General features: G+C 43.7%; 3 protein-coding genes across 4 annotated transcripts in view; 2 read left to right on the top strand and 1 right to left on the bottom strand.

Moving 5' to 3' along the window:
* The window catches only part of rasgef1bb (RasGEF domain family, member 1Bb), an 11449-nt gene extending 7619 nt beyond the window's left edge, over positions 1 to 3830 (top strand). For both annotated transcript variants that reach the window (XM_080842819.1, XM_080842818.1), the window contains exons 9-14: positions 237 to 316; positions 415 to 510; positions 1085 to 1180; positions 1391 to 1514; positions 2633 to 2705; positions 2894 to 3830. In XM_080842819.1, the coding sequence (XP_080698945.1) occupies positions 237 to 316; positions 415 to 510; positions 1085 to 1180; positions 1391 to 1514; positions 2633 to 2705; positions 2894 to 2915 (491 nt within the window). In that variant the 3' untranslated portion in view covers positions 2916 to 3830. The remainder of the gene's footprint in view (positions 1 to 236; positions 317 to 414; positions 511 to 1084; positions 1181 to 1390; positions 1515 to 2632; positions 2706 to 2893) is intronic.
* Positions 3831 to 4453: 623 nt separating this feature from the next.
* On the bottom strand, positions 4454 to 7103 carry prdm8a (PR/SET domain 8a; the record flags this gene model as incomplete). Its single annotated transcript, XM_080842579.1, has 3 exons — positions 4454 to 5571; positions 5817 to 6030; positions 6894 to 7103. The coding sequence occupies 3 exons, from the start codon at positions 7101 to 7103 to the stop codon at positions 4454 to 4456; spliced, it is 1542 nt and encodes a 513-aa protein (XP_080698705.1).
* A 2272-nt stretch (positions 7104 to 9375) lies between these two features.
* On the top strand, positions 9376 to 23459 carry antxr2b (ANTXR cell adhesion molecule 2b; the record flags this gene model as incomplete). The annotated part of the gene is made up of 17 exons (XM_080841575.1): positions 9376 to 9527; positions 10074 to 10145; positions 10950 to 11021; positions 11273 to 11354; positions 11598 to 11702; positions 12575 to 12643; positions 14525 to 14605; positions 16137 to 16197; positions 16604 to 16699; positions 17358 to 17427; positions 17996 to 18074; positions 18534 to 18629; positions 18901 to 18951; positions 19200 to 19295; positions 19910 to 20089; positions 20889 to 20969; positions 23421 to 23459. The coding sequence occupies exons 1-17, from the start codon at positions 9388 to 9390 to the stop codon at positions 23457 to 23459; spliced, it is 1470 nt and encodes a 489-aa protein (XP_080697701.1). The 5' UTR covers positions 9376 to 9387.
* Between the last annotated feature and the right edge of the window lie 1106 nt (positions 23460 to 24565).

Raw genomic sequence — 24565 nt, 5'->3', positions numbered from 1 at the left:
AATACTGAAGCCATTTAAGCTATGAAAGAACACATATGGAATGATGTACTAAACAAAAAAAGTGTTTTCTGCCATGTAGAAAATAATAAAAGTAAAGAAAAAACTACTGTACATTACAAGAACACACATCCTTATGGTGATACTCCTGTACAATTACTGGGACTCCTGCTGTGCTGTGTGTCTGGTCAGTTGGCTGGATCACCTTTTCATTGCTGACGCTTCTCTCCTCTCCGCAGCTGGGATGAACATGTGCCCAGTGTCCCGACTCAAGAAGACTTGGAGTAAAGTCAACACGGCTAAATTCGACATCCTGGAGGTAAGACACAGACAGAATGCTGATGTTATCACTCCATGATGTTACGTGGTTTCTCACGGACATTTTATTTTAATGCTGTGATGTTTTCTGTTGCTCAGCATCAGATGGACCCCTCCAGTAACTTCTACAACTACCGCACAGCACTGCGAGGGGCCACCCAGAGGTGCCTCACTGCACAGACCAGTAGGGAAAAGGCAAGTGTGCAGTGACCAGCAGCACCCAAAGCACATGTACAGATTCAATACTCACTTCTTGTATTCAGGAAGTAAGTAACTTTAAAACTGACCAGCAGAGAAAAGGCAAGTGTGCAGTGACCAGCGGCACCCAAAGTACAGATTCATTACTCACTTATTGTATTCAGGAAGTAAGTTACTTTAATGGACACACTGGGCCTATATGACCTCGTCATAACACATGTTGCATGTTGTTGGGGCAAGTGGTTATTGTACAACTTCATTGTGTGGTTGCAATGTGACATCAGCTGGTGATCTACTCGATATGACAGTCCACGTGGTTAATGTGAGCAGTGTTTCTATTCACAGTGGTTAATGTGAGCGGTGATTCTAATCAATCACAGTGGTTATTTTCGAGGTGTTTCTAATCACATTGGTAAATGTGAGCGGTGATTCTTATCAATCATAGTGATTAGTGTGAGAGGTGTTTCTAATCAATCACAGTGGTTAATGTGAGCGGTGTTTCTAATCAATCACAGTGATTAATGTGAGCGTTGTTTCTAATCACAGTTGTCTCTTGTTGTGCTTCCTTTAGATTGTCATCCCGTTCTTCAGCCTGTTCATCAAGGACATCTATTTCCTCAATGAAGGCTGCGTCAGCAGGCTACCCAATGGTCACATTAACTTTGAGGCAAGTCAGATTTTATTACATAGAAAATGTATTGATTTGTCGTTGACATGTTTCGGGTAAGTATTTCGCCGTAGACATTGTTTGCATACACAGTTGTGGAAAAGCAAGCTTTCGTTTGTTCATGTCTAAGTCTATATCCATCTCTAAAGTATAAATGTGCCACAAGTTTTTGTGAAGCGTCTGAATTCATTTGGATTTTTTTTCTCACAGAAATTCTGGGAGCTGGCGAAGCAGGTGAGCGAGTTCCTGTCCTGGCGGTTGGCGGCGTGTCCGTTTGAGCGAGACAGGAAGGCCCTGCAGTACCTCATCAGCACCCCCGTCTTCAGCGATGAGGGTGAGTTAGTTCCACAGGCTATCTCAAAGCTCAGAGCGCATTCTGGCCGCTATGAAGTTACCTTGAGAGTAAATATAAGGATTTAGGTCTAAGGTCCTTCATTGATCACTGATCACGTTGATAAGGTCTTTCATTGACCACAGATCACATTGCTAAGGTCTTTCATTGATCACAGATCACGTTGCTAATGTCTTTCATTGATCACAGTCCACGTTGCTGAATGATGGAATGGGCACTGTAGGCACTAAGGGGAGGATTTAGCCATTTGTGGCCTGCAAATGCAGAGAAATGCTGCCCCCTAGTGTAAGCTGCAGGCCACTGCTGCATCATGTTTATGCTGTTAACATTGAACTATAATAGTCTGTCGGTCCAAAATACAGTACCAGTCAAAAGTTTTGACACACCTTCTCATTTTCTTTTAGACGTTTTTTCTTTATTTTTATTATCTTCTACATTGTAGATTAATACTGAAGACATATGAACAAGAAAAAGAAGAACACATATGGAATTATGTACTAAACTAAAAAAGTGTTATCTACAATGTAGAAAATAATAAAAGTAAAGAAAAGAAGTCAAAAAAATTATATGGTGTGACTTACTGTACATATAAGCAAAGTTGTGTCTGAATCAAATCTAAATAGTAATTTAGTAATTTCTCCAGAAACGTTTGCGTTTTTCGTTGTTGAATTCATGCAAAATGTGTCTCCACGAAGACCCACACATTGCCAAAATTCAGTCCTTTTAGTTGAACTGCATGAAGGCCAAGAGGTCTTAGATGTCACAAAAGCTGAGATGAGATCGTTTGACTTAATATGTGGTGTCAGTTACAAATACTCCATTACATCATACATGATTGCTTGTGACCTCTTTCTGCAATCGGCAGTGAAATTTATGACCGTGGTTGAAAAGCCTCGCATAGGGACGAGTCCCAAAAGACATTCTTGGTTTATGACCCGTGTTAATTCTACCACAGAGTTAAAAGCCAAATGACGAGGGGAACGAGGTCACTAACTGTCATCACTTATGCCTGTCTATCTCTTTATCTCTCTATCTATCTCTCTTTATCTATCTTTTTATATATCTCTCGATCTATCTTTCTATCTATCCATGCATCCCAGAGCTCCAGTTGGCCTCCTATGAGAGCGAGGGACCAGAGAACCACATGGAGAGAGACAGTCGTCGGTCCCTAAGGTACGTACTGTCACTTGGATCACTCTCCGAGGATCTTCACATGCTTTCCATATTCTTATTAAGCACTGCATAAAATCGCTTTTAAGTTTTAACAGATTCCCTAACCATACATAAGTAATTAATTATATTGGTGAACATTACCACTATATTAAGATAAATATATTTAATGATCTATTTTTTTGATACAGGTCATCGCTACACAGGGCCTAAGGAGGGATCACAAAATGGTGGACAGCTGTCTCTCAAACTCTGGAATGAGGGATACGCATCAAGTTGGATCAAGGACCCGCCTCAAAAAACACTCCGCAGATACAGACACACACACACACACACACACACACACACACAGACCACACACACACACAAACACAAACACACACACAAACACACACACACACAAACACATTCCCTCACTAAACCATGGAGACTTTGAGACTGGTTTCTCAGCATTACCTTGAGAAGGTGTCAAAAGAATGTATTCATTCCGTTAAGCTTATTTTGAATGAAGTGACCTGATGGGTCAAGCCGTTGTACAAACATAACTCTACTTGCTGTGATGAAGAGTGTGTCGCTGGTAGGCATGCTCTTCACTGATGAAGTCAAATACGCTTGATTTTCACGTCTCTTCCAGTGTGTTACCGTGTGATGACGATAACATGGTGACTTGTTGAAGCACGTCATGCTAGCGTGTGAAGTATTTGCTACAGTGCCAATTATTGAATGTTAACCTCAGTCTGTATATGTACAGTCATGCTACAGCTATAACACTACATTTTAAGAGTATATGTGAGGTTATGCTGGAGGGAAAGATTTGATCGAACCGTTTCACCAACATTGTAACTCAATAGTTACATGCTAAATAGTAAATATCTTGACTAATTTTCCCTTTCAGTTGGGTCTGTTGACTATGTTACTTACACTTTGATAAGCTTTGTGTTTTTTTGGCTTTGTCTGCACTGATATTGTGGGGGTTTTTTCTCATGAAGTTTTGTATTTCTTGAGTGTGTTCATGACATTATTTTAGATTATTAAAAGAAGAGACTTTATATTAGGGTACTCAAAGAAGTTGCTTTATTAAAGGTCTTGTGAGTTCATATTTTTGTAATAAACTGAGATGGAAACTGAGCTATGGCTGTGTTGTGTATAAAATCCAGGACCTCTTTATTACTGTAGTAATGCATAAAGTAAGTGATGAGCACAAAAAACTCTTTGACATTATTTAAACGTATCAGTGGTACAATATCATATGAAAGTGTACATTTATCTCTTCAACACTTCTGTGGCAGGACAAAGGGTCTCAAAAATGCAATTCATCATTGTGCATTGCCTGTGATCATAATTCGTAGCACTCTACTACCATCTAGTGGTTAAGATGTGCAGAGTCTTGCCCATTGAGTGCTGCTGGCCCCAGTTCAATCATTGAGTGGATACAAATAATACATTATTAATAACAAATTATTAACAATATCTGCCTAAAAACTTGATGAAAAAGGAAAATTCCATTACTCAAAAACACAAACTCCATCCATGCAGTAGAGAGCATTGCAAGTCTTTTGTAGGAAATCTATTTTGAAGCAGGCAAAATGACAAACTGATTTTTTTTTTTTTGCTCATCTTTGAGCTCAGCGATTACGTTGCACTTCATCCAGAGGTCCCCTGTACCTGCCACTGTGATGGGGGGGGCGGCACGGCATCATGCATGGGCTGAAGATATTTGGCGAGAGGAGACAGTTTCCCTGGAGACAGGCTTATGTGTGAGAGGTCATGTGTCGGGAGAGGTGGTGGCGCTCCCTGAAGGACTCCTTGCAGATGGTACACCTGAGTTTGTCCTCTCTGTGCAGCCTGGCCCCCTGGTCCCCTGCGGTCAGCGCCCCCTTGTGGTGGGAGCGCATATGGTGCACCAAGTCTGAAGTCATGTGGAAGGAGATGCTGCATTTGGCGCACCAGTTCTGGGCTGGGAGGCTGATGGAAGAGAGGGGCGACAGCGGGTAGAAGTGGGGCGCGCTGGCGACCTTTCGGAGGCCCAGGGTCGGCGCCAGTGCCGGTGCCAGGGTCGTTGCCAGGGGCGTTGCCAGGGGCGATGCCAGGGGTCGGGGCCACACCCGGGGGCTGAAGAGCAGAGAGCTCTGCTTGTGCATCGCCGCCTGGAGCAAGACGGAGCTCTGGAGTTTGGAGGTGGTGAAGGGCAGCTGGGGGGCACGGTGAGCGGGGAGAGTCATCACCATGGGGTGGGTCTGGGCGACAGAGCGGGGAGGCTGGACGAAGGCACTCTTCCTCACCTCCTCTCCCGAGCTGATGGAGTCCCTCGTGGAGCGGGCGTCGCTGCGAGATGAGGGTGTAGACGCCTTTATCAGCTCCTTTTGAGGTCTGGAGTTCAAGTGTTTCAGACCCTCGGAGCCTGTGGTGTTCTGGACGTCAGGACTTCCTTTTGAGCTCGTCTGGGAAGCGATGACACTGCTGCTGACCGCGCTGGTCTTGCTGCTCCAGTTGCTCTTGAACGGCACCGGAATGCACAGCTGAGTCGTCGTCCTCTGAACACAAACTCTCTTCGCCGACTGATCTCCTTTCGACGCGGAAGAGGACAGATCCTCCGCCCTGCGGTCTTTTTCCATCTCGGAACATTTCCTCTTGCTGTCTCCTCCGGTCTCCGCACGGCTCGTTGGAGCTCGGTCGTTCTCCAGGTCTCGTGCTAGATTGTGGAAGTCCGTGGCAGGCTTGGCCCGTTTGGAATGAGGGCTCACTTTGGAGACCCGGCCAGCAGTCAGACTCAAGAACCTCTCCTCGCAAAGGAACCTTTGGTGGGCCAGGAGAGGGTACTCAAAGTGAAAACTCTGTTTGCAGAAAGGGCACGTGTAAGGGGGAACGCCTAGACGAAAGAAGACAAAAACACAAAAGGATTTGATGAGGAAATACAGTGAATGCAATTTAAATAAATGCACCAGATGCTGTACCATTGCACATGTAATTGCTTATCACTCTGAATGCTAAATGTATACACATATTCAATTTCAAACAAAATTCTTCTGGTAATACAAATGAATAATATAATACAAAATGTAGAATCAACATTGTCCTTGCAGTATCTACAATGCTTTTTATGTCTAATCCTACCTTTTGACTCTGTTGAGATGAGATTCAGTATTTGGGACAGGTCCTTCTTGTACCATGCCAGCAGTTCTGAGTCCTTCTTGACTGTCCTCAGGGCTTTGAAGAACAGGTGTCCGTCCTTCACGTAGGCCTCCAGGTTCTGCTCCTCGGCGTCTCTGGCTGCCTGGACCTGCTGCAGCCAGTGTGGACTCTCTGAAGAGGCACTAGACATGTCCACCTGCCCACACAACACAACAACCAGGTCAGCTTCTAGATGGACCACAACTACAGCATCGGTTATTATTGAAAACCCAACTCTTCAGTCCCGCACTTCCTTTTCTTTCTATGTCGTTTTCTATTCACTAAACATGTCCACCTGACCACACAACACAACCAGGTCAGCTTCTGGATGGACAGCAACTACAGCATTGGTTGTTATTGGTTAGACGAGAAAGCTTTATACATAGACCATATCACGAATATGTTTCAAATTCTACTTTTGGAAACTGTATCAGCATTCAGCAAAGTTAGTTAATGGATGAAGCTAGTTTATGCTTTTTCTACTTCAAGAAAGTATATAACCCAAATAGACTGAAGGTCCAACTCTATTCAATTTGTTTCACATGATCCACCTGCCCACACAACACAACCAGGTCAGCTTCTGGACGGACCACAACATTGGCAACATTGGCACAGCATTGGTTATTATTGGTTAGACGAGAAAGTTTATATATAGACCATATCACTAATATATTACAAATTCTACCTTTGGAAGCTGTATCAGAAAAGTTAGTTGATGGATAAAGCTAGTTTATGCTTTTCTTACTTTAAGAAAGAAAAGAAACCAAATGGATTGGAGGTTCAACTCTATTCAATTTGTTTTGCATGATCTGGGATGTAGGCTCTTTGAGTCTTTACATGACATACAAAGCAATGCCGTGCAGTAACCTCCTGAGAACCAACCCATAGACGGGTGTCCTCTGTAGTTGACATTTGTTTTTCAAACGTTCTTGTATCCCAGGAGGATAGAAATAAAGCTATAGTTCCTGCACAAGACGAATGTCTTGTCTTTGTCAAGAAGAATCCAAAACAATTCCTTACCTTCAGCATGTAAGGTGTGGTTCTTCTGTCCGAACATTTCAGAGCAATGAAGGCGATGCTGTCATACAGTGACGAGTGCTTCAAATCACAAGGCCCAAAAACCGTGTTTACCGGGATGTCTGTTGTGGTTAAGACAGACGTTAGCATATCCGTGATCCATCGATCCGCGGCACGGGACTCTGTGCTGCTTATCAGTTTGGGTCCATCCATCTTCAGCTATAACACAACCACGTAGGCAAATTAACATGAGAAAATCCACTTCAATTCGTTTTGAACAACCTGTAAACATTGACGTGAAACAAATAAATATTGTAATAATAAATATATTCTATGCCTTTTCTTCCAAAACACCTTACAATGTTGCCATGAGCTACACACATAAAAATTAAATTAAATGTTTGTTTTTTTCTTACCATCAGAAAAACTAGTTTGACCAATATTCTCAGGGGGCACGAATGTGAAGAAGAGGCCGTAAGTGTGTGCGAAAGATTCCAGGGTCCGTGTCTGACAGACGCGCTTCTTGAAATGGCCTGTGATGGCGGGGGAGACACAGATTATAATCTTGGGCCCTAATCTAGTTAATGAGATATGACACGACTCCGCCTCCCACGTCTGAGGTGAACCTGTCAATTGACATCAGCAGTCGCCCTGCCACAGAAAAAAAAAAAAAAACGGGTTATGAACGTTATGTGTAAGAGGCGTCAGGAGGGTAGGTTAGCAGTTTACAGAATTATGCTAATAACATTAAAGGAATTAGTAAATGTTTGTTCTAATTCAGGCTACAACCAAACTAGGGTGACCAGATGCACACAGACTAAATGTGGGACGAGTAGTTTGTGTGGGAAAATGTGGGACATGTTACCAACGCTGAGGTAATTTACAACTTTGATATAATGTCTATAACTGAATACGAATTATTTATAGGCCTATACTTTGTCATTTGGTCGATTACGGAGCACACCATTTAGACCATATAAGATACAGGCTACAGCTTTTACTATATGAAAAATATGATGAGCACAGTGCTGTTTGTCAACCTAAAAGGCACAATAATTTTACAAAATGTCTTTATTGATACACATCCAACATGCATTGGCCATTACAGGCCCATCAAATGCAGCAGGTATCATGCAGCCCAATACCGCCTTATGAAAAAGGCAGTGTGCACAATGGATCTAACTAAAGTAATTTACAAAATAAGGTGGAAACACGTATTTAAACCAATAAAAACAGGATCCGAACATTTTCAAAAAGAACGCAACGAATCGCCCTCTCAGCCGCCATAGTTGAAGCGCTTGGGTACCACCATTTCCGTTTAATAAACGTTTTGTCAGGATTGAACGTGCCTCTGTTTGCGGCTTTTGACGTAGCGCTATTTAAAAAGTAGAAATATGACGCAATGCTTTAAGTGGCTCACGTGCTGAGTGAGTAAGAGAACGCGTCCATGTGTTCATATTTCTGACAATTAAAAAACAAATGACCAATGAAAATACGGGACATGATCTCAATATGCAAAATGCAGGACAAAAGGTCAAAGTGAAAGGGTCTCAATTTAGACAGACAAACTCATATTATGGGGGTGGGGGGGCGCAATCATTAGCGCATGCATGTGGCTTTCATAGCTGTCAGAGAAGCACTGGTGAAGTTTTAGTAGGATGTTCATTTGTCCGATAAAACATCGTGAAGATTGGCTCCATCCAATATGAGCCCTTCTCATTGCCTGTCAAAAAAGTCATTCTAGCATCGAGGGGCGGTGGTCCGTTAACGACGCGAGGTCAGCGTTGTGCTCGGGGCGAAAGCGCGGGGCCATCATCCATCCAGTCCGGAATCTTGTCCCTCGGGCTAAACGGAAGCCACACCCTCATACACGATTGTGACTCCAAATGTCCCGTGCACGTTGTCCACTGTCCATTTTACCCCACTATTTTCGAGCAGCAGCCTACAGCCGATACATGCACAGCAGTTTAGAGCCCATATTAACGCGTAACAGGTCGGCCACGCACTGTTTGATTATTGGGTCTGGGCAGCATTAAAGCAGTCGCAGAAAGTCTAGAATTAAAGAGTAAAAATACAACGATATAGTGGAAACACAACTTTTGTTTCACTGAAGCTGAAGACTGCTGTTTTAGATTTCTCAACTCTTAAATTCACTGTTGTAGGCTACTGCCCCATAATGAAATAAACGCAACTCTCATTATTCTGCGCATGCTCATTGCACCAATGTTTCAGCTGCTGTCATAGGGAAAGGAGGGTGACTGACCGTATTCGTCCCGAATGTTTTGGAGTGTCATACTACTTAACTAATCCTATTGTATTATATCTTGTATCAGATTCTGATCTCTATTAGTTTTGGGCGCGAATATGACGAAGTCTTGTTTTTTTGGCGCATGTATTTGTGCAGGTGACTAAGGGCATTCTCTAGCGGCGCGTAATCTAGTATTGTTGAATTGATTTGATTTTTTGAGAACGTTAGAATTTTGTCCTTTGAACTATTATGAGAACAGGCAAGCTGTGGAATAGTGTTTGGACGGGCGTCGCGCTCTTGCAGTTGTGCACCGTTCTTTTAAACAGTTTCTGTAAAGGCGAAGATGACTCCTGTCAAGGAGCTTTTGATCTGTACTTTGTGCTGGATAGGTAAGTGAGTCTGATCATCTTGAACGTACTGCTTTTCAGATCTATAAGAAAGATTGGCGCTGGTCTTTGTCATCATATGCAGTGTTTATGTTGGAATACCAGGAAGTTTATTTTCAAGGGCTCTCTCTCTCTCTCTCCCTCTCTCTCGCTCTCTCTCTCTCTCTCTCTCTGTGTGTTACACAGACCGATACTCTTCTCCCTCATATGCACACAACAAGAACATACACACATCTACTCTCTCCAGCACACACAATTCAACTGAGACTGTCATGAGGGCATTTTATATTAAGTTCCTTCACATGACAATCATTCATACTCTTCTTATGCCTTGCCCTTGGAATACCAAACTGGCGTGTGTTTATCATACCAGCACCACTTTTGAATGTTTGCCCGGCTTGGGTGGAACGTCACCTCTATGTGATTACAGATGGTATTTTTAGTCATTTAACAGACCCTTTTGAAGAGCCCACCACCAGAATCCTTATATAGGCCTGTGTACAGTATAGTCTCTGAAAGGGCTCTCTCTCCAACTCCATTTTGTTTCAGGTCTGGGAGTGTTGCCGGTAACTGGGCTGAGATCTATGAGTTTGTTGAACAGCTCACCAACCGCTTCGTGAGGTAAACAAACCACAGGGTCAAGGCTGTTTCGGTTGACAGTGATGGGAGGGAAGGCTTAAAGCCAGGTCCAATGTTTTCCAATATTATCTCACCTAGTGGTGGACATTTAAGACATCCTGCAATGACTATTTCAACATCAATAAAAGTACTTACAAGAACATAACAACTGACTTTTATAACATTTTACACATGTTTACAAGAGCATGTCTGTGTGATATGTCTATGCTAATAGTTTCATTCACAGAGGGTTGGTTAAACATTAATTTAAGTGGATACTTCTGCTTCTATATATGTGATACCAAATCCCCTCGGCACAGGACGCCACAGCTCCCCTCGCTAGGGAGCTCCCTGCAGTGGCCAGCGGGTAGCACATGTGTGTCCCGTTTTAAACGTAATTGTGTATTACTTATTTTAACTTCACAAGCATGGCACTACATCATGCACTGTGGCCGGCTGACCTATTAAAGGGTGCTGTAATGGTGGTGGCAAGGAGTGAGGACAGACAGACAGACAGACAGACAGACAGACAGACAGACAGACAGACAGACAGGACGACAAAAAGTGTTGACTCAAATGTGGTCCTTTATTCCAAACGGTCCCAGGATGTTTTTTTTAGAGAATAACTCTAGGTTTGCATATGGTGTAGAAGCCACAGAGCATTTGTGGTTTATACCGACAGTAGCTACAAATTTAACATACCCGCATATCCAGCATAATTCAATGTGTCACAAGAACGATGCAAGATGAATTTAGCTTTGTCCCACGACTATGCTGCACTTTAACATCTCTGTGGGTTTTTTTCAGCCCCAGAATGAGGGTGTCTTTTATAGTATTCTCCTCCAGTGCGGAAGTTATCCTGCCCCTGACTGGAGATAGGTACTGTCTGACATGCACTCACACACACACACACACACACACAAATATACACACAGACACACAGACACACAGACACACACACACACACACACACACACACACACACAAACACACACACACACACAGATATACACATACACACACACACACACACACACACACACACACACACACACACACACACACACACTCTCTAGTTTCCTTGCCTAGAACAGCAAAGTCTGGAGAGACAATACTGTGTTTGTCTCCAGAGCGGAGGTAGACCGAGGCCTGAGTGAGCTGAGCGAGGTCATACCAGCCGGAGAGACCTACATGCACGAGGGGATGAAGAAGGTAAAGTCCCACACACACACACACACACACATACATTATACACACATTACACAGATACTGCACACACACACACACACACACACACACACACACACACACACACACACACACGTACACACACCCACACATCACACACACACACATTACACACATACACACAAACAAATGTCCAACGAATGTGGTGTAATCGAAATCACTGTATATTCCAAGGCAGTCGTGTCATACAGGGATCTCTCTCTCTAGGCTTTGGAGCAGATGAAAGCACAAAGCACCAGGGCATCCAGCATCATTATTGCCTTAACGGATGGAAAGTTGGACGTCTATCCCTATCAACTCACTGTGGATGAGGTACACTTGGACATTTGGCTCGAGCGTGTGTGTGTGTGTGTGTGTGTGTGTGTGTGTGTGTGTGTGTGTGTGTGTGTGTGTGTGTGTGTGTGTGTGTGTGTGTGTGTGTGTGTGTGTGTGTGTGTGTGTGTGTGTGTGTGTGTGTGTGTGTGTGTGTGTGTGTGTGTGTGCTCTGTGCTAGAAGCCCACATTTCATCCCTATAGCTGCTTTTCCGCTTCATAGATCTGAGATAGTAGCAAGTAACGGGTTCAAAGGCATTTCTACACTGGCACCATCTCGTAAGTAAGAGTGACAAACCATGCCTTGCACGTTTCCATCGTCCCAGTTAGATAACTTTGCTCAGCATAGCAGAACTGTTTGGGTGGAAGGGATTCAATGATCGTGTTCATTGACTGGTTGGTTGTCTCATACGGTGTCTTACTTTCTATTCAAGTGCTTATTGACAGCTACTTCGGCCAGTTTTCAAGAGCTCTGTGTGTGTGTGTGTGTCTGTCTGTGTGTGTGTGTGTGTGTGTGTGTGTGTGTGTGTGTGTGTAGAAACAACCTTATTTGGTGATGGCTGCCACAGCATGACTACATGCACAAACTGATTTTGGTAACCTAAATTATTCTTATCATTGTCATTAAGCAAGCGTCCTAGCTCTGATTGGCCAGCACATGAGATGTAGAAAGAGACTGTAACCATGGTGATAAGAGTGCACACCCTGATATGGCATGACATGGCCTTTGTCACCATTCAGCCTTATGGTGGTGACTGTAGACCACAATCAATGGTGCGCAAATACTGGTGGTTTGGAAAAAACAGTTTTTGTTCAGGTGTTTGTTCAGGTGCAGGTCTTTGCATTACATATTTATTTGTGTTCTTCAACAGGCAAATGATGCCAGATTGTTTGGTGCCAGGGTGTACTGTGTTGGTGTGAAAGACTTCGATGCCAATCAGGTCTGTATTTCCCATCAGTATTGCCTCTGCTTTATGTATTTTATATGACTCACCACACACGGCATACAGGTAGCACTATGTGACGTCATGGCATACAGGTAGCACTATGTGACATTATGTGACATCATGGCATACAGGTAGCCCTTTGTGACATCATGGCATAAAGGTAGCACTATGTGACATACAGGTAGCACTATGTGGCATACAGGTAGCCCTATGTGACATAGAGGTAGCACTATGTGACGTCATGGCATACAGGTAGCCCTATGTGACATCATGGCATACAGGTAGCACTATGTGACGTCATGGCATACAGGTAGCCCTATGTGACATAGAGGTAGCACTATGTGACGTCATGGCATACAGGTAGCCCTATGTGACATCATGGCATACAGGTAGCACTATGTGACGTCATGGCATACAGGTAGCCCTTTGTGACATCATGGCATAGAGGTAGCCCTATGTGACATAGAGGTAGCACTATGTGACGTCATGGCACACAGGTAGCCCTATGTGACATAGAGGTAGCACTATGTGACGTCATGGCATACAGGTAGCCCTATGTGACATAGAGGTAGCACTATGTGACATACAGGTAGCACTATGTGGCATACAGGTAGCACTATGTGACGTCATGGCATACAGGTAGCCCTATGTGACATAGAGGTAGCACTATGTGACGTCATGGCATACAGGTAGCACTATGTGACGTCATGGCATACAGGTAGCCCTATGTGACGTCATGGCATACAGGTAGCCCTATGTGACATCATGGCATACAGGTAGCCCTATGTGACATCATGGCATACAGGTAGCACTATGTGACGTCATGGCATACAGGTAGCCCTTTGTGACATCATGGCATAGAGGTAGCCCTATGTGACATCATGGCATACAGGTAGCCCTATGTGACATCATGGCATACAGGTAGCACTATGTGACGTCATGGCATACAGGTAGCCCTTTGTGACATCATGGCATAGAGGTAGCCCTATGTGACATAGAGGTAGCACTATGTGACGTCATGGCACACAGGTAGCCCTATGTGACATAGAGGTAGCACTATGTGACGTCATGGCATACAGGTAGCCCTATGTGACATAGAGGTAGCACTATGTGACATACAGGTAGCACTATGTGGCATAGAGGTAGCACTATGTGACGTCATGGCATACAGGTAGCCCTATGTGACATAGAGGTAGCACTATGTGACGTCATGGCATACAGGTAGCACTATGTGACGTCATGGCATACAGGTAGCACTATGTGACGTCATGGCATACAGGTAGCCCTATGTGACGTCATGGCATACAGGTAGCACTATGTGACGTCATGGCATACAGGTAGCACTATGTGACGTCATGGCATACAGGTAGCCCTTTGTGACATTGCAAGAGCCTTGACCTGTTGTCACATTGCTTAAATGAGTGTGTTCATAAGCTGCTAGAGAATAAAATGGCCCCAATCAACAAGAGAAATGTATAAAATGAGTGATGACGAGTTTTACACTGACCCTATTGAAATGTTTTTGTCAGCATTTTAGTAAGTTAATTGTTACAGTCTTTAAAAATAACCAGAATTGCACAGTGTGAGTATTTCCTACAGACTACTTCCTCACTGCCTGATGGTAGCAAGCTGCTCCTTCTCCCCCCTGCGCAGGAACCTAGATATTACCGTCTAATTGGATTCTGCCCGCCTCACATCCTGTCTGTGTCTCTGTGCTCTTTGAAGCAGTCTTGGATACCCACCACAGGAAACCATAATATGGCCTGCTGTAACAGGGACTGACGTTGTGTTTGTTTGTACAGTCGGCCTTAGTCTGTGCGTGCGCTGAACGTCAGGACTTTACTTGCAAATGAGCCTCTGCTTTCTGTCCCACAGCTGGTCGACATCGCTGATAGCAGAGATCAGGTGTTTCCGGTGCTGGAGGGCTTTCAGGCCCTTAAAAGCATTGTGAATTCGGTGAGGGAGCCACACGCACACACACACACACACACACACACACACACACACACACACACACACACACACACACACACACACACACACACACACACACACACACACACACACACACACACACACACACACACACACACACACACACACACACACACACACACACAAACACACACACACCCATAACAAGCTACAAAGTCAATATAGCGTGGGTTGGTTTTAAGAACCGTGATTATCGTGATATTTACTTTGTTATAGAGTTTTTTGCAGAGACTCTATTCAAAGAAATGTTTTAGTTGATATAATAATATATTTGACTTGATGTAAATTGAATACATTTTACTTCATGTTACTTTTTTCATGACATTTCTGTGGGTGTAACATTTCTATGGGTGTTATTATAATAATATATAATAATTATACTTACATAATAAGATTAGATTAGATTAGATTAGATTCAACTTTATTGTCATTATACAGAGTACAAGTACTGAGATAACGAAATGCAGTTTAGCATCTAACCAGTAAGTGCAAATAGCAATAAAAGTGCAGAGTATGTGCAAATGTAGGGTGGACTAAGTGAATAAATATGATATGTACAGTAAGAGTTAGAATATGACACAGAATTGTAATATAAACAGAAATTGAATAGCAGCAATTGAGCTAAGAGTGAGGTATGATAAGTATATAAAGTGCAGGTGAAAGTAAACTGATGGTAACAAGTGAAATCAAGAGAATGAGGTAGTAAAGTACAATCAATACAGGTAATACAGTGAAGTGGATACAGTTATAAAAAGACATTAAGGTGCAAATGTTCAGTGGCTGGAGGAGGGTGTGTGGCAGTCAAGCCAGGTATAGGGGGGGAGGAATGAGGTGTAGTGCAAATGATCAGTGGCTGGAGGAGGGTGTGTGGCAGTCAAGCCAGGGTGGGGGGAGGGGTGAAGTTAAGTATAGTGCAAATGTACAATGGCTAGAGGAGGGTGAGTGGCAGTCAGCCAGGGTGGGGGGAAGTAGGTATAGTGCAAGAGTTCAGTTGTTGGAGGGGGGGGGGGGGGGGGGGGGGGGGGGACAGTTACAGGGGGAGGTGTGAGAAGGGGTGGGGGGGTTACCCCCGTGGAGCAGAGTTCAGCAGGGTGACAGCCGCAGGGATGAAGCTGTTCTTGAACCTGCTGGTACGGGAACGGAGGACCCTGTAGCGCCTCCCAGAAGGGAGGAGGGCAAACAGACTGTTGTTGGGGTGTGAGCTGTCCTTGATGATGCTGCGTGCCCTCCGCAGACATCTCTTGCTCTGGACAGCCTCAATTGTGGGGAGAGTGGAACCAGTGATGCGTTGGGCAGTTTTCACCACCCTCTGCAGTCTTTTGCGGTCGGCAACAGAGCAGCTGCTGTACCATGTTGAGATGCAGTTTGTGAGAATGCTCTCAATGGTACAGCGGTAGAAATTCTCCAGAATCTGAGGAGACAGGTGGACCTTCTTTAGTCTCCTCAGAAAAAAAGTAATATATCCTAAGTAATTTTTCTGTTTTTATTAAAGATCCTCAAGAAATCTTGCTCTGAAATCTATCGAGTGGAGCCTTCCAGTGTTTGTGTGAATGGTAAGTTGCCGTCGGACGTCGCTAATACTGACCGAACTGGGGCCAGTTTCCCGAACGCTAAAAAGGACTTGAAATCGGTCGTAAGAGGGATATTGCAGAGCGGTTTCCCGACGCCGCACTTACGGCAATGATGAGTCTATGATGTCGGCAAAATCCACGTAGGCCGTTAAGATACGTCGTTATCGGGAAACTAGGCCCTGGTCTGTAACAAAAGTGATGTTTTTCTTTTCTTTTTTTCTTCTCTTCCACAAAAAAGCGCATCATCTGGTCAAGAAGTGTTAGGAATTCAGTGTTACGTTCTTAGTCGTACAGAATCAGGCCATTCAAATGTGCAATAGTAACTTTTTATAGTTTATTCCAAGCCTTCTTTTTAACAACACTGAAAGGAATGGATGTTGTACTGCAGAGTCTTTCAACATTGTCCTTCGAGGAAACGGATTCGCCCGGGGTAGGACATCAGAGGGTGTGGTCTGCACCCTCACCGTCAATCATCGAACTTACAGTGAGTGCAACAAACACATTCCTCCGTGATTCCCCGAAACTGTCCCCTCGACCATCCCTTGCCATAAGGCATGAGAATATGAATATGGAATGTCACAGCCACAAATCATTCTAGAACACAGTGTGTAGCCAATGGGGGGATCCCAGCACATCAAGGGAATACTCAAGGCCTGGGCTTTGTAACTTAGCAGCTCAGCGCAAAAGACAAGCCTCCAGCCACAGCTCTTCATTCGACCACAGTCACACACACACACACACACACACACACACACACACACACACACACACACACACACACACACACACACACACACACACACACACACACACACACACATTCAGCCACAGTCACAGCCACAGTATCAACAGCCTCAGTATTATGCTCTTCATTTGGTTCAAGCTGCACATCAACAGACCACAGTATTATGTAGCCACTGCCTTCGGAGCTCTTGAGGAGCCGAGTGGCATTAAAACACACAATAATGTCTCAGTGTTGGACTCTGGGCAGTTAGATCATGCCGTTCTCTCTCCCTTTCCCTCTCTCTCTTCCTCTCTCTCTCTCTCTCTCTCTCCCTCTCTCTCTCGCTCCCTCGCTCTCTCTCCCTCTCTCTCTCTCTCTCTCTCTCTCCCTCTCGCTCTCTCTCTCCCTTTCCTGCCAGATGAGAGGCCGACTCTAGTGCGGGACAATTACATTCTGTGTCCAGCGCCAGTGTTGCAGGAGGTTGGAGAGTGAGTATCACTTACTGAGCGCTTGGATGGCACAATGGACTTCTCAGCCGCACCAGCTGTTGCTATGCCACCCTGATAGAATGAGAGCTCGTTGACTATTCCATTAGTTGGCTTGCCGAAAATACCTCCTGAATAAAAATAAAATGTGTGTGTGTGTGTGTGTGTGTGTGGCGAATGTTTACCCAACTGTTACATTTGTGTTTGCCTTGGCAGTGGCACTCTGGTATCCCATGACTTTGCCAGTGAGACAACTCTGAACTTTGAAAATTGACCCGAATTTCTGTTATCTCTCTCTCTCCCTCTCCCTCTCTCTCTCTCTCACACACACACACACACACACACACCCCTCCTTCCCAGGCTCCCTGAGGTTAATAGTTAATGTAATGTAATGTAAACCCATGAGATGCCAACAACAAGCTGTTTAACAGGTTACATCATGAATTATAGTGACACAAGGAATGTTATGCCTGCTACAAGGTTCCCTTACAGGCACCAGAATATGTTAACATGAAAGTAAAACACCCACATCTTTTAACGCTGAAATGTAAATGTTGATCTGTCTTTGTAGATCCATTGAGGTTTTGATCAGCTTCAACAAAGGACAGTCTTTTATCTCAAGTCCAGTGACGATACATGCCACTACTTGTGTGAGTGTTCCAACCTTGGCAGTTGGCACAACCAGCCTTTTAAATCCACATTAAATCATAATATGTGCATAATATGTCATTTTCACTTCATCAGCTTGAGAGAGTCAAGATTTTATAGTTATGAAGTACAAGTGCTATTAAAACATTCTTTGAGTATTAAATCATACTATACTCTTTGAATGGAAAGCCATTGTACAGTGTTCAGTTATGGCATTTAATTAGTTGAAAATATAGTCATTGTGACTTTACTTTTACTTTACCTTCATTTAACTTTTTAGTCTCTTTAGATGACAACTACTAATATGGATATGTGATATGCGATGGGGTGAAAAAAAAATGTTGTGATCAATTTTTTATTGACACCATTTATGCAGTCAAGACATTCATGCAGTTACAACATGCAAGAAAAAAGTATATCAGAACATTATTTGTGAAACATTTATTGATGTTGTCTGACAGTCCAGTGGGCTGGTGGTGTTGGTGTTGGTGCTGGTTCTGCTCCTGCTGCTGGGCCTGGCGTTCCTCTGGTGGTTCTGGCCGTTGTGCTGCACTATCGTGAGTCGGTGTTTTCAGTTTCATCACACTGCCTTGCTGACACGAGTCCAATTTTCACGTTAGTTTGATTTGAACAATCTTGAGACTTGTTTTCTCAAGGGAAGTCAGCATGAACTGCGAGCCTGTGTTTTATCATATCCATTTTGATGTGTGAAAGACAAAGCCAGACCTTCATCAGAATATTAGTGTTATTAAAATGTTCCAAAGAAAACACTGAGATGTTGTGAAACTGTCAAGCTTTGGTTTCTTAACAAAATTCTGTTTATTTCAGGTCATCAAGGACCCTCCCCCTCCTGTTCCTCCCCCTCCCATCCCTATGCCTGTAAGCAAGCTGAAATATATCACGCATAGCGATGACAAATTACTCCTTAACGAATCTCACATGTCTTGATTTGGATGTGATCTGTGTTTATGAGTGTATATATGGGCGATCCAATCTCACATCACTGGCCCTATAGCAAAAATGAATCACCACCCTGTTTTATCCAATGCAGATGGTGGAGAGATGTTGAATGATAAGATGTATCCATGACGTCGCTCTCGCACCTTATTATTCTGGTCCTCCCACAGGAGCCTGAGGAAGAGCCGCAGCCAAAGACGAAGTGGCCCATGGTGGATGCATCGTACTATGGAGGGAGAGGGGCAGGTGGAATCAGACGTATGGAGGTGAGTTTAATCTGAAAAGCCACTTTTGTCCCCTATGGTGCTGGGAGGGGCTGAACGATTAATTGCATTTGCGATATATTCGCAATATGATAAAACGCGATTTTCTAACCACAACGTGCGCAATTAAAACGTCTTTTTTCTTAAGATGGTACATTTTGCACACATTATTTAAAAAAGTGCATGCCTTGTGTTTACACTTACAATGACTTTGTTTAAATGACTTAAATGCACAGTGGCAAAGCCACGGATTTGTTCTCGTTTCTGTAATGAGCAGTTAAATAAACAAATTAAATGTGGGAATATTTTACAATAAATGTACTGTACCTAATATTTTGTTGGTCATATTTAAATCATTCATTATGTTTTGATAACATTTAAAAATCACATATTAAATCGCAATCGCAACATTGGGGGAAAACAAATCGCAGTTTCATTATTTTCCCAAATCGTTCAGCCCAAGTGCTGGGACACAAATGGTCAATGGGCTCAATTTCAAAGCAAATACAAGGTCTGACAAATGGTTTTTGCTGTTATGCTTCATAATGAGTGTTCATTAGGATGTTGTGAATTGCAGTTTGACAGACAGCTCTAAATGTGGACACTCTGTCCTTCAGGTGCGCTGGGGGGACAAAGGGTCAACCGAGGAGGGGGCTCGACTCGAGAAAGCCAAAAATGCGGTCGTCACGATGCCAGAAGAGGTGGAAGAGCCCATCATCAGGAAGCCTCCCAGCAGGCCGCCCCCTACATATCTACACCAACCCCACCAACAGTCCAAATGGTACACTCCTATAAAGGTGAGACTACACCTGCGGAGAGGTACATTGCTGACTTCACTAGACCTATAATTCACCACTTGGGTTGGGACTATGACAGGAGTGAAGGAGTCCAAATATGTTTTTCATTTGTGTTGTTCTGAACAGCAGGGTATGAGGCACACTCAATTTTGTTTTTCCTCCACATTTGTTTAAAATATTCTATGAATTTAGTCTGCTGGCCCCTCTTCCTTTTGATGTGCATGTCTTTGAAGGAGAAATAAAATATCTAAAAAATGTATTTATCTTAAATGTGTCAGTGTAAGGCTGGAGTGTGAGGGTTCTGGCCTAGATGTTTTTTTGACACACGACAAAACAGCACAAGGCATTAAAACTGCACTGCTTTTTTTCTTGCAAAAAGACTCTGCCACCCCAAACTGAATGCATATTTAAAACAAAGTGCTATGTGCTTTCTACATACTATATATGCAAGGCTTTCTACACACTTATTTTTATTTTTTTATTTATTTATTACAAGGATAGCCCCTTGAGATGCGCCATCTCGTTTTCGAGGGGGTCCTAATACAGTATAGCACAGTAACAGAAAATAAAAACAGAAATTGAGTACAAACCGTAGACACACACACATACACACTCACTCACTCACTCGCCGACATTGCTCTCCAAACTACCCCACCACCCACCACCCAGCATTTACAACAAGACAACAAAAAACCCAGAAGAAATGAAAGAAAAAAAACAGACCAAGTCTTGAAAAACTGGAAACAACAAAAACAAACAAACAAAAACACACTATATGTGCTTTCTAAATCTTTTGCAGGGACGCTTTGATGCTATGGGGGCACTGCTGCGACGGCAGTACCATCGGGTTGCTGTGATGAGACCAACAGGAGAGGATCAGGTGAAACCCCCCTACCCCCCCTACCACCACACACACACACACACACACACACACACACACACACACACACACACACCTTCCCCACATGAGCACGGACTGGTCAGATGTCAACATGTTTCGCTCGACTGTACATTGTCCAAATCTGTACCATCGGGTTGCTGTGATGAGACCAACAGGAGAGGATCAGGTGAAACATTATCCATCGTAACTATCCATAGAATATATTTCCACATTATTTACAAGTTCTTCAATATTGAATCAGGAAGCTGTTTGATTTTTCTCTGGAGGGTTCCCGTGGCATCACTCGTACAGCTGCCCACTAGAATACTCAGCCACGCCTCAGTGGCTCAGCATCTTTAACAGCGTGTGTGTGTGTGTGTGTGTGTGTGTGTGTGTGTGTGTGTGTGTGTGTTGTTGATACTGTCAGGCACTTTGTGAGATAATTGCTTTCGCTGGACCATCTCCCATCTCTGAAGTGGCCCCGTCTCCAGTGAGGAGGTTACTGGGCTTGTTTAGTGCCCCCCCCCCCCCATCACGTGTGTCTCCTCAACCCCCCCCCCCCCTCCCCCATCACGTGTGTCTCCTCAGCCCTGTCTCCAGTGCTTGAGCCCTTCCACTATGATGAGTCCCAAGCGGGATGTGTGACAAGCCTGCCGTGGCACGAGAGGAAGGAGACGGGTCCCTGCGACCCTCTGGCCCCGGCCTCCAACACCCCCCCCCCCCCCCCTCCCCCCTCCCTGTGTACCCTCCCCGGTCCCCCCTCAGCGCACGCACCTACCTTCCTGCCCGCCCGTGCTGACACAAGAGGAGCTGCGGCTGGTCGCGTGCGGCTGGTCGTTAAGTGAGCCGCACGACCCCACACCGGTCCCTTCTCTTGGGGTTCCAGCCATTAGTGTCATTACACTCAGAGATGCGCCCTGTGCTGTCAGAGCCTCTTGAAGACGCTAACGAGGTGGCATGGGCTGTGCGGTAATGAACGGGAGCGGGGGGACGTGGCCCTTTCCCCTCACCACAGAAGGGCTGACATCTTGACCCTGGCCCTCGCGGACTGTCAATCTGTATTTGTAGTGGTTTCTCGCTGGTAGATAGGATTCACAGAAGGAATGTATGTTTTTATAGCATTTCCTTCCAAAAGTGACAGTTATTGGTTGTTGTAGAGGCCTCTGGGGGTCACAGAAGCACTGGACCTGGGGCACATAGGGCACATGTAGGGCACATGTAGGCCTATTAGGACTGAGGTTACCGTAGTGACCCCTGTATCTGTAGGTTCTGCGGAGGAATAGTCAGGCCTTTTATTTTGACGTTTTGTGCTGAGGGGTAATTTGGAAATGATGGATGATGGATGATGGATACTGGCTTCAGTCTGTTCAGTAGAAGACTCTTTTTAAAAAAATTTTATAAGTATGTTTATTGAGCATCGATGATACAAAATGAGGACATAAAAGAGATACTCTACGTACAATGCTCACATTTTTCCCAATTTTACAATTTACAGTAACCCCCCACCCCCACCCCCAGCCCCCCCAGCCCCCCTCCCACACACCCACCTACACCTCATACCCCTGTAGAGGTCCCAGCCCTGCCTGTCTCTAGGTGAAGGGAAAAGAAAAAATAGAAAAGAGAGAAAAAATAGAAAAAGAGAATAGTAGAAGATTCTTGAAGTAATTGCATTAGAACACATTTCCATAGCCATATGAATAGGCTACACACCATTCACAATATCTATGCATATCTGTACATGTTAGATATTGAAATGTACAGAAATATTAAACCACTCCATGGTTTAAAAAACATGGTAAACCCTTCACTATACAACAGAAGCATAGTGTTGACCTGTGATGGTCAGAGACATGGTCACAGGGTTCTTAAGTAGCGCATTATTTGTCCCAGACTGGTACCTGCTTTGTGGCTAGAGCGTTGTGTTGCTCTCACTGATTGGACCAGAGTGATTGCCGTGCCAGTTTGTTTTGTACCACACGATTAGCCTAATTCCCGAGACTCCTTCCTCATTGCCTATTAAAGTCAAAGGCCTCTCCAATGGATTCAATTACTCTAAATTATCGTTAATGTCAGAATGTCAAAACACTGTCCAGTGATATAGCATGCATTTTGACACACACTCCTGTTGGAGGAAGTAGCAACATCAGTTACAAATTAGTACAGAGATGTGCTTCTATGGTGATGTGCATGTTGGAGCTTTGCTAGTTACCAGCATTAAATTTAGGCCACAGCAGGTCTGTCAGGATTGGTCATCACGATGCAAACCAGTTGACAGCAGCTAGTTTATATTTAAGGAGACAGAAAAGAACCATCCATGTCATATGTCTCATTTATTGGATTTAATTAGATAGCTGAAATTAAATGAAAATTAATGTTGATTCAAATGGGTCCTTAACTTTGTGTCTTCACTGAAGGAGCCTAATGTGTACATCTTTTGTGTCTCTGTTTCAGGGGCGCTGTATTAAATTCACCCGGGTCCAGAGCCAGTGAACCAAAGGTGTTCTGCACGTGCCTGATTCTCAACAAAGAAGAAAAACATGAAATTGTGCCTTGTCATACAAAATATAATCATATCTTGAATGCATTATGCTCTTTTTTTTTATCAGGTTTTAATTTCGTTTCATCAAAAATGTTGCCACTTTAAAATATTACTTTTGCAGAGACAATTTGGCTGCATAATCATGGTGTGATTACCAAATCTCACAGCTCTGTTCTGGTTTTGTATTTTTAAATATTGTATATAAATGAAGGTTGTTGCTAAGCTTTTTGTATTTTCTTTTCGTTGTAACACTGAGATATGAGAACATTTAACAATGTCATGACAGTGGTTGTAAATATGATTTTGCCTGTATGTGAACAGTCTGAACTGGTCTTTGGAGGGAAAGAATCAGCCTCCTTACAAGCTAAACTACCCACTGGCCAACATGGTACACGTAACTCTTGCCTTGCCAAAATTTGAAACTGAATGTGGAGATAAAATAACCAACTTTATGAGTTCCACTGGACTTTTTACTGTAGGCCTATATTTTTCTGACTTTTTTTTATGTGACACGATACAATCCTATCCTTACAGTATCAGTCTCCTTGATTGTGCACTGTACTGTAGGTACTCACCTAATCTATTCCACAAAGGTACATTTTAGAGTCAGTTTTTCTTAATAAAAATATGCTGGAAAGGATGGTAGCCTACCTATTTACATAATACTTCAGATACGATCAATATTACTGTGTACAAAACATTCACATTGGCAGTTACTGACAGTGGTGTTTAACACAATTTGCCCGTGCTCTGTTTAGGTCTGTCATTTATGGTGTTTCAATAAAAATGTTACCACATGAGTTATAGTCTACATTCTCAAATATTAACCTACAGGTTTCTTTACTGGTCTGTATGCGCAGCCAATGAGAATATTGTCGTAGAGAATCTGTCTTTGTAGGGATTTAAACAGTTATCAGCGTCAAACTTTGATAGGTTTGTCTTAATGACGTGGAGACATTTTGTAATCTTAAACGTCACGTACACTGCAACATTTGTTTGTACTGTAGCCAAGACCTTATCATTTTGTTAGACGTCTGTAAGGGAATAAGGAAACAAG

Source organism: Sprattus sprattus, assembly GCF_963457725.1.
Source record: "Sprattus sprattus genome assembly, chromosome: 7".
Classification (NCBI taxonomy): domain Eukaryota; kingdom Metazoa; phylum Chordata; class Actinopteri; order Clupeiformes; family Clupeidae; genus Sprattus; species Sprattus sprattus.
This window is presented reverse-complemented; position numbering and strand designations above follow the sequence as displayed.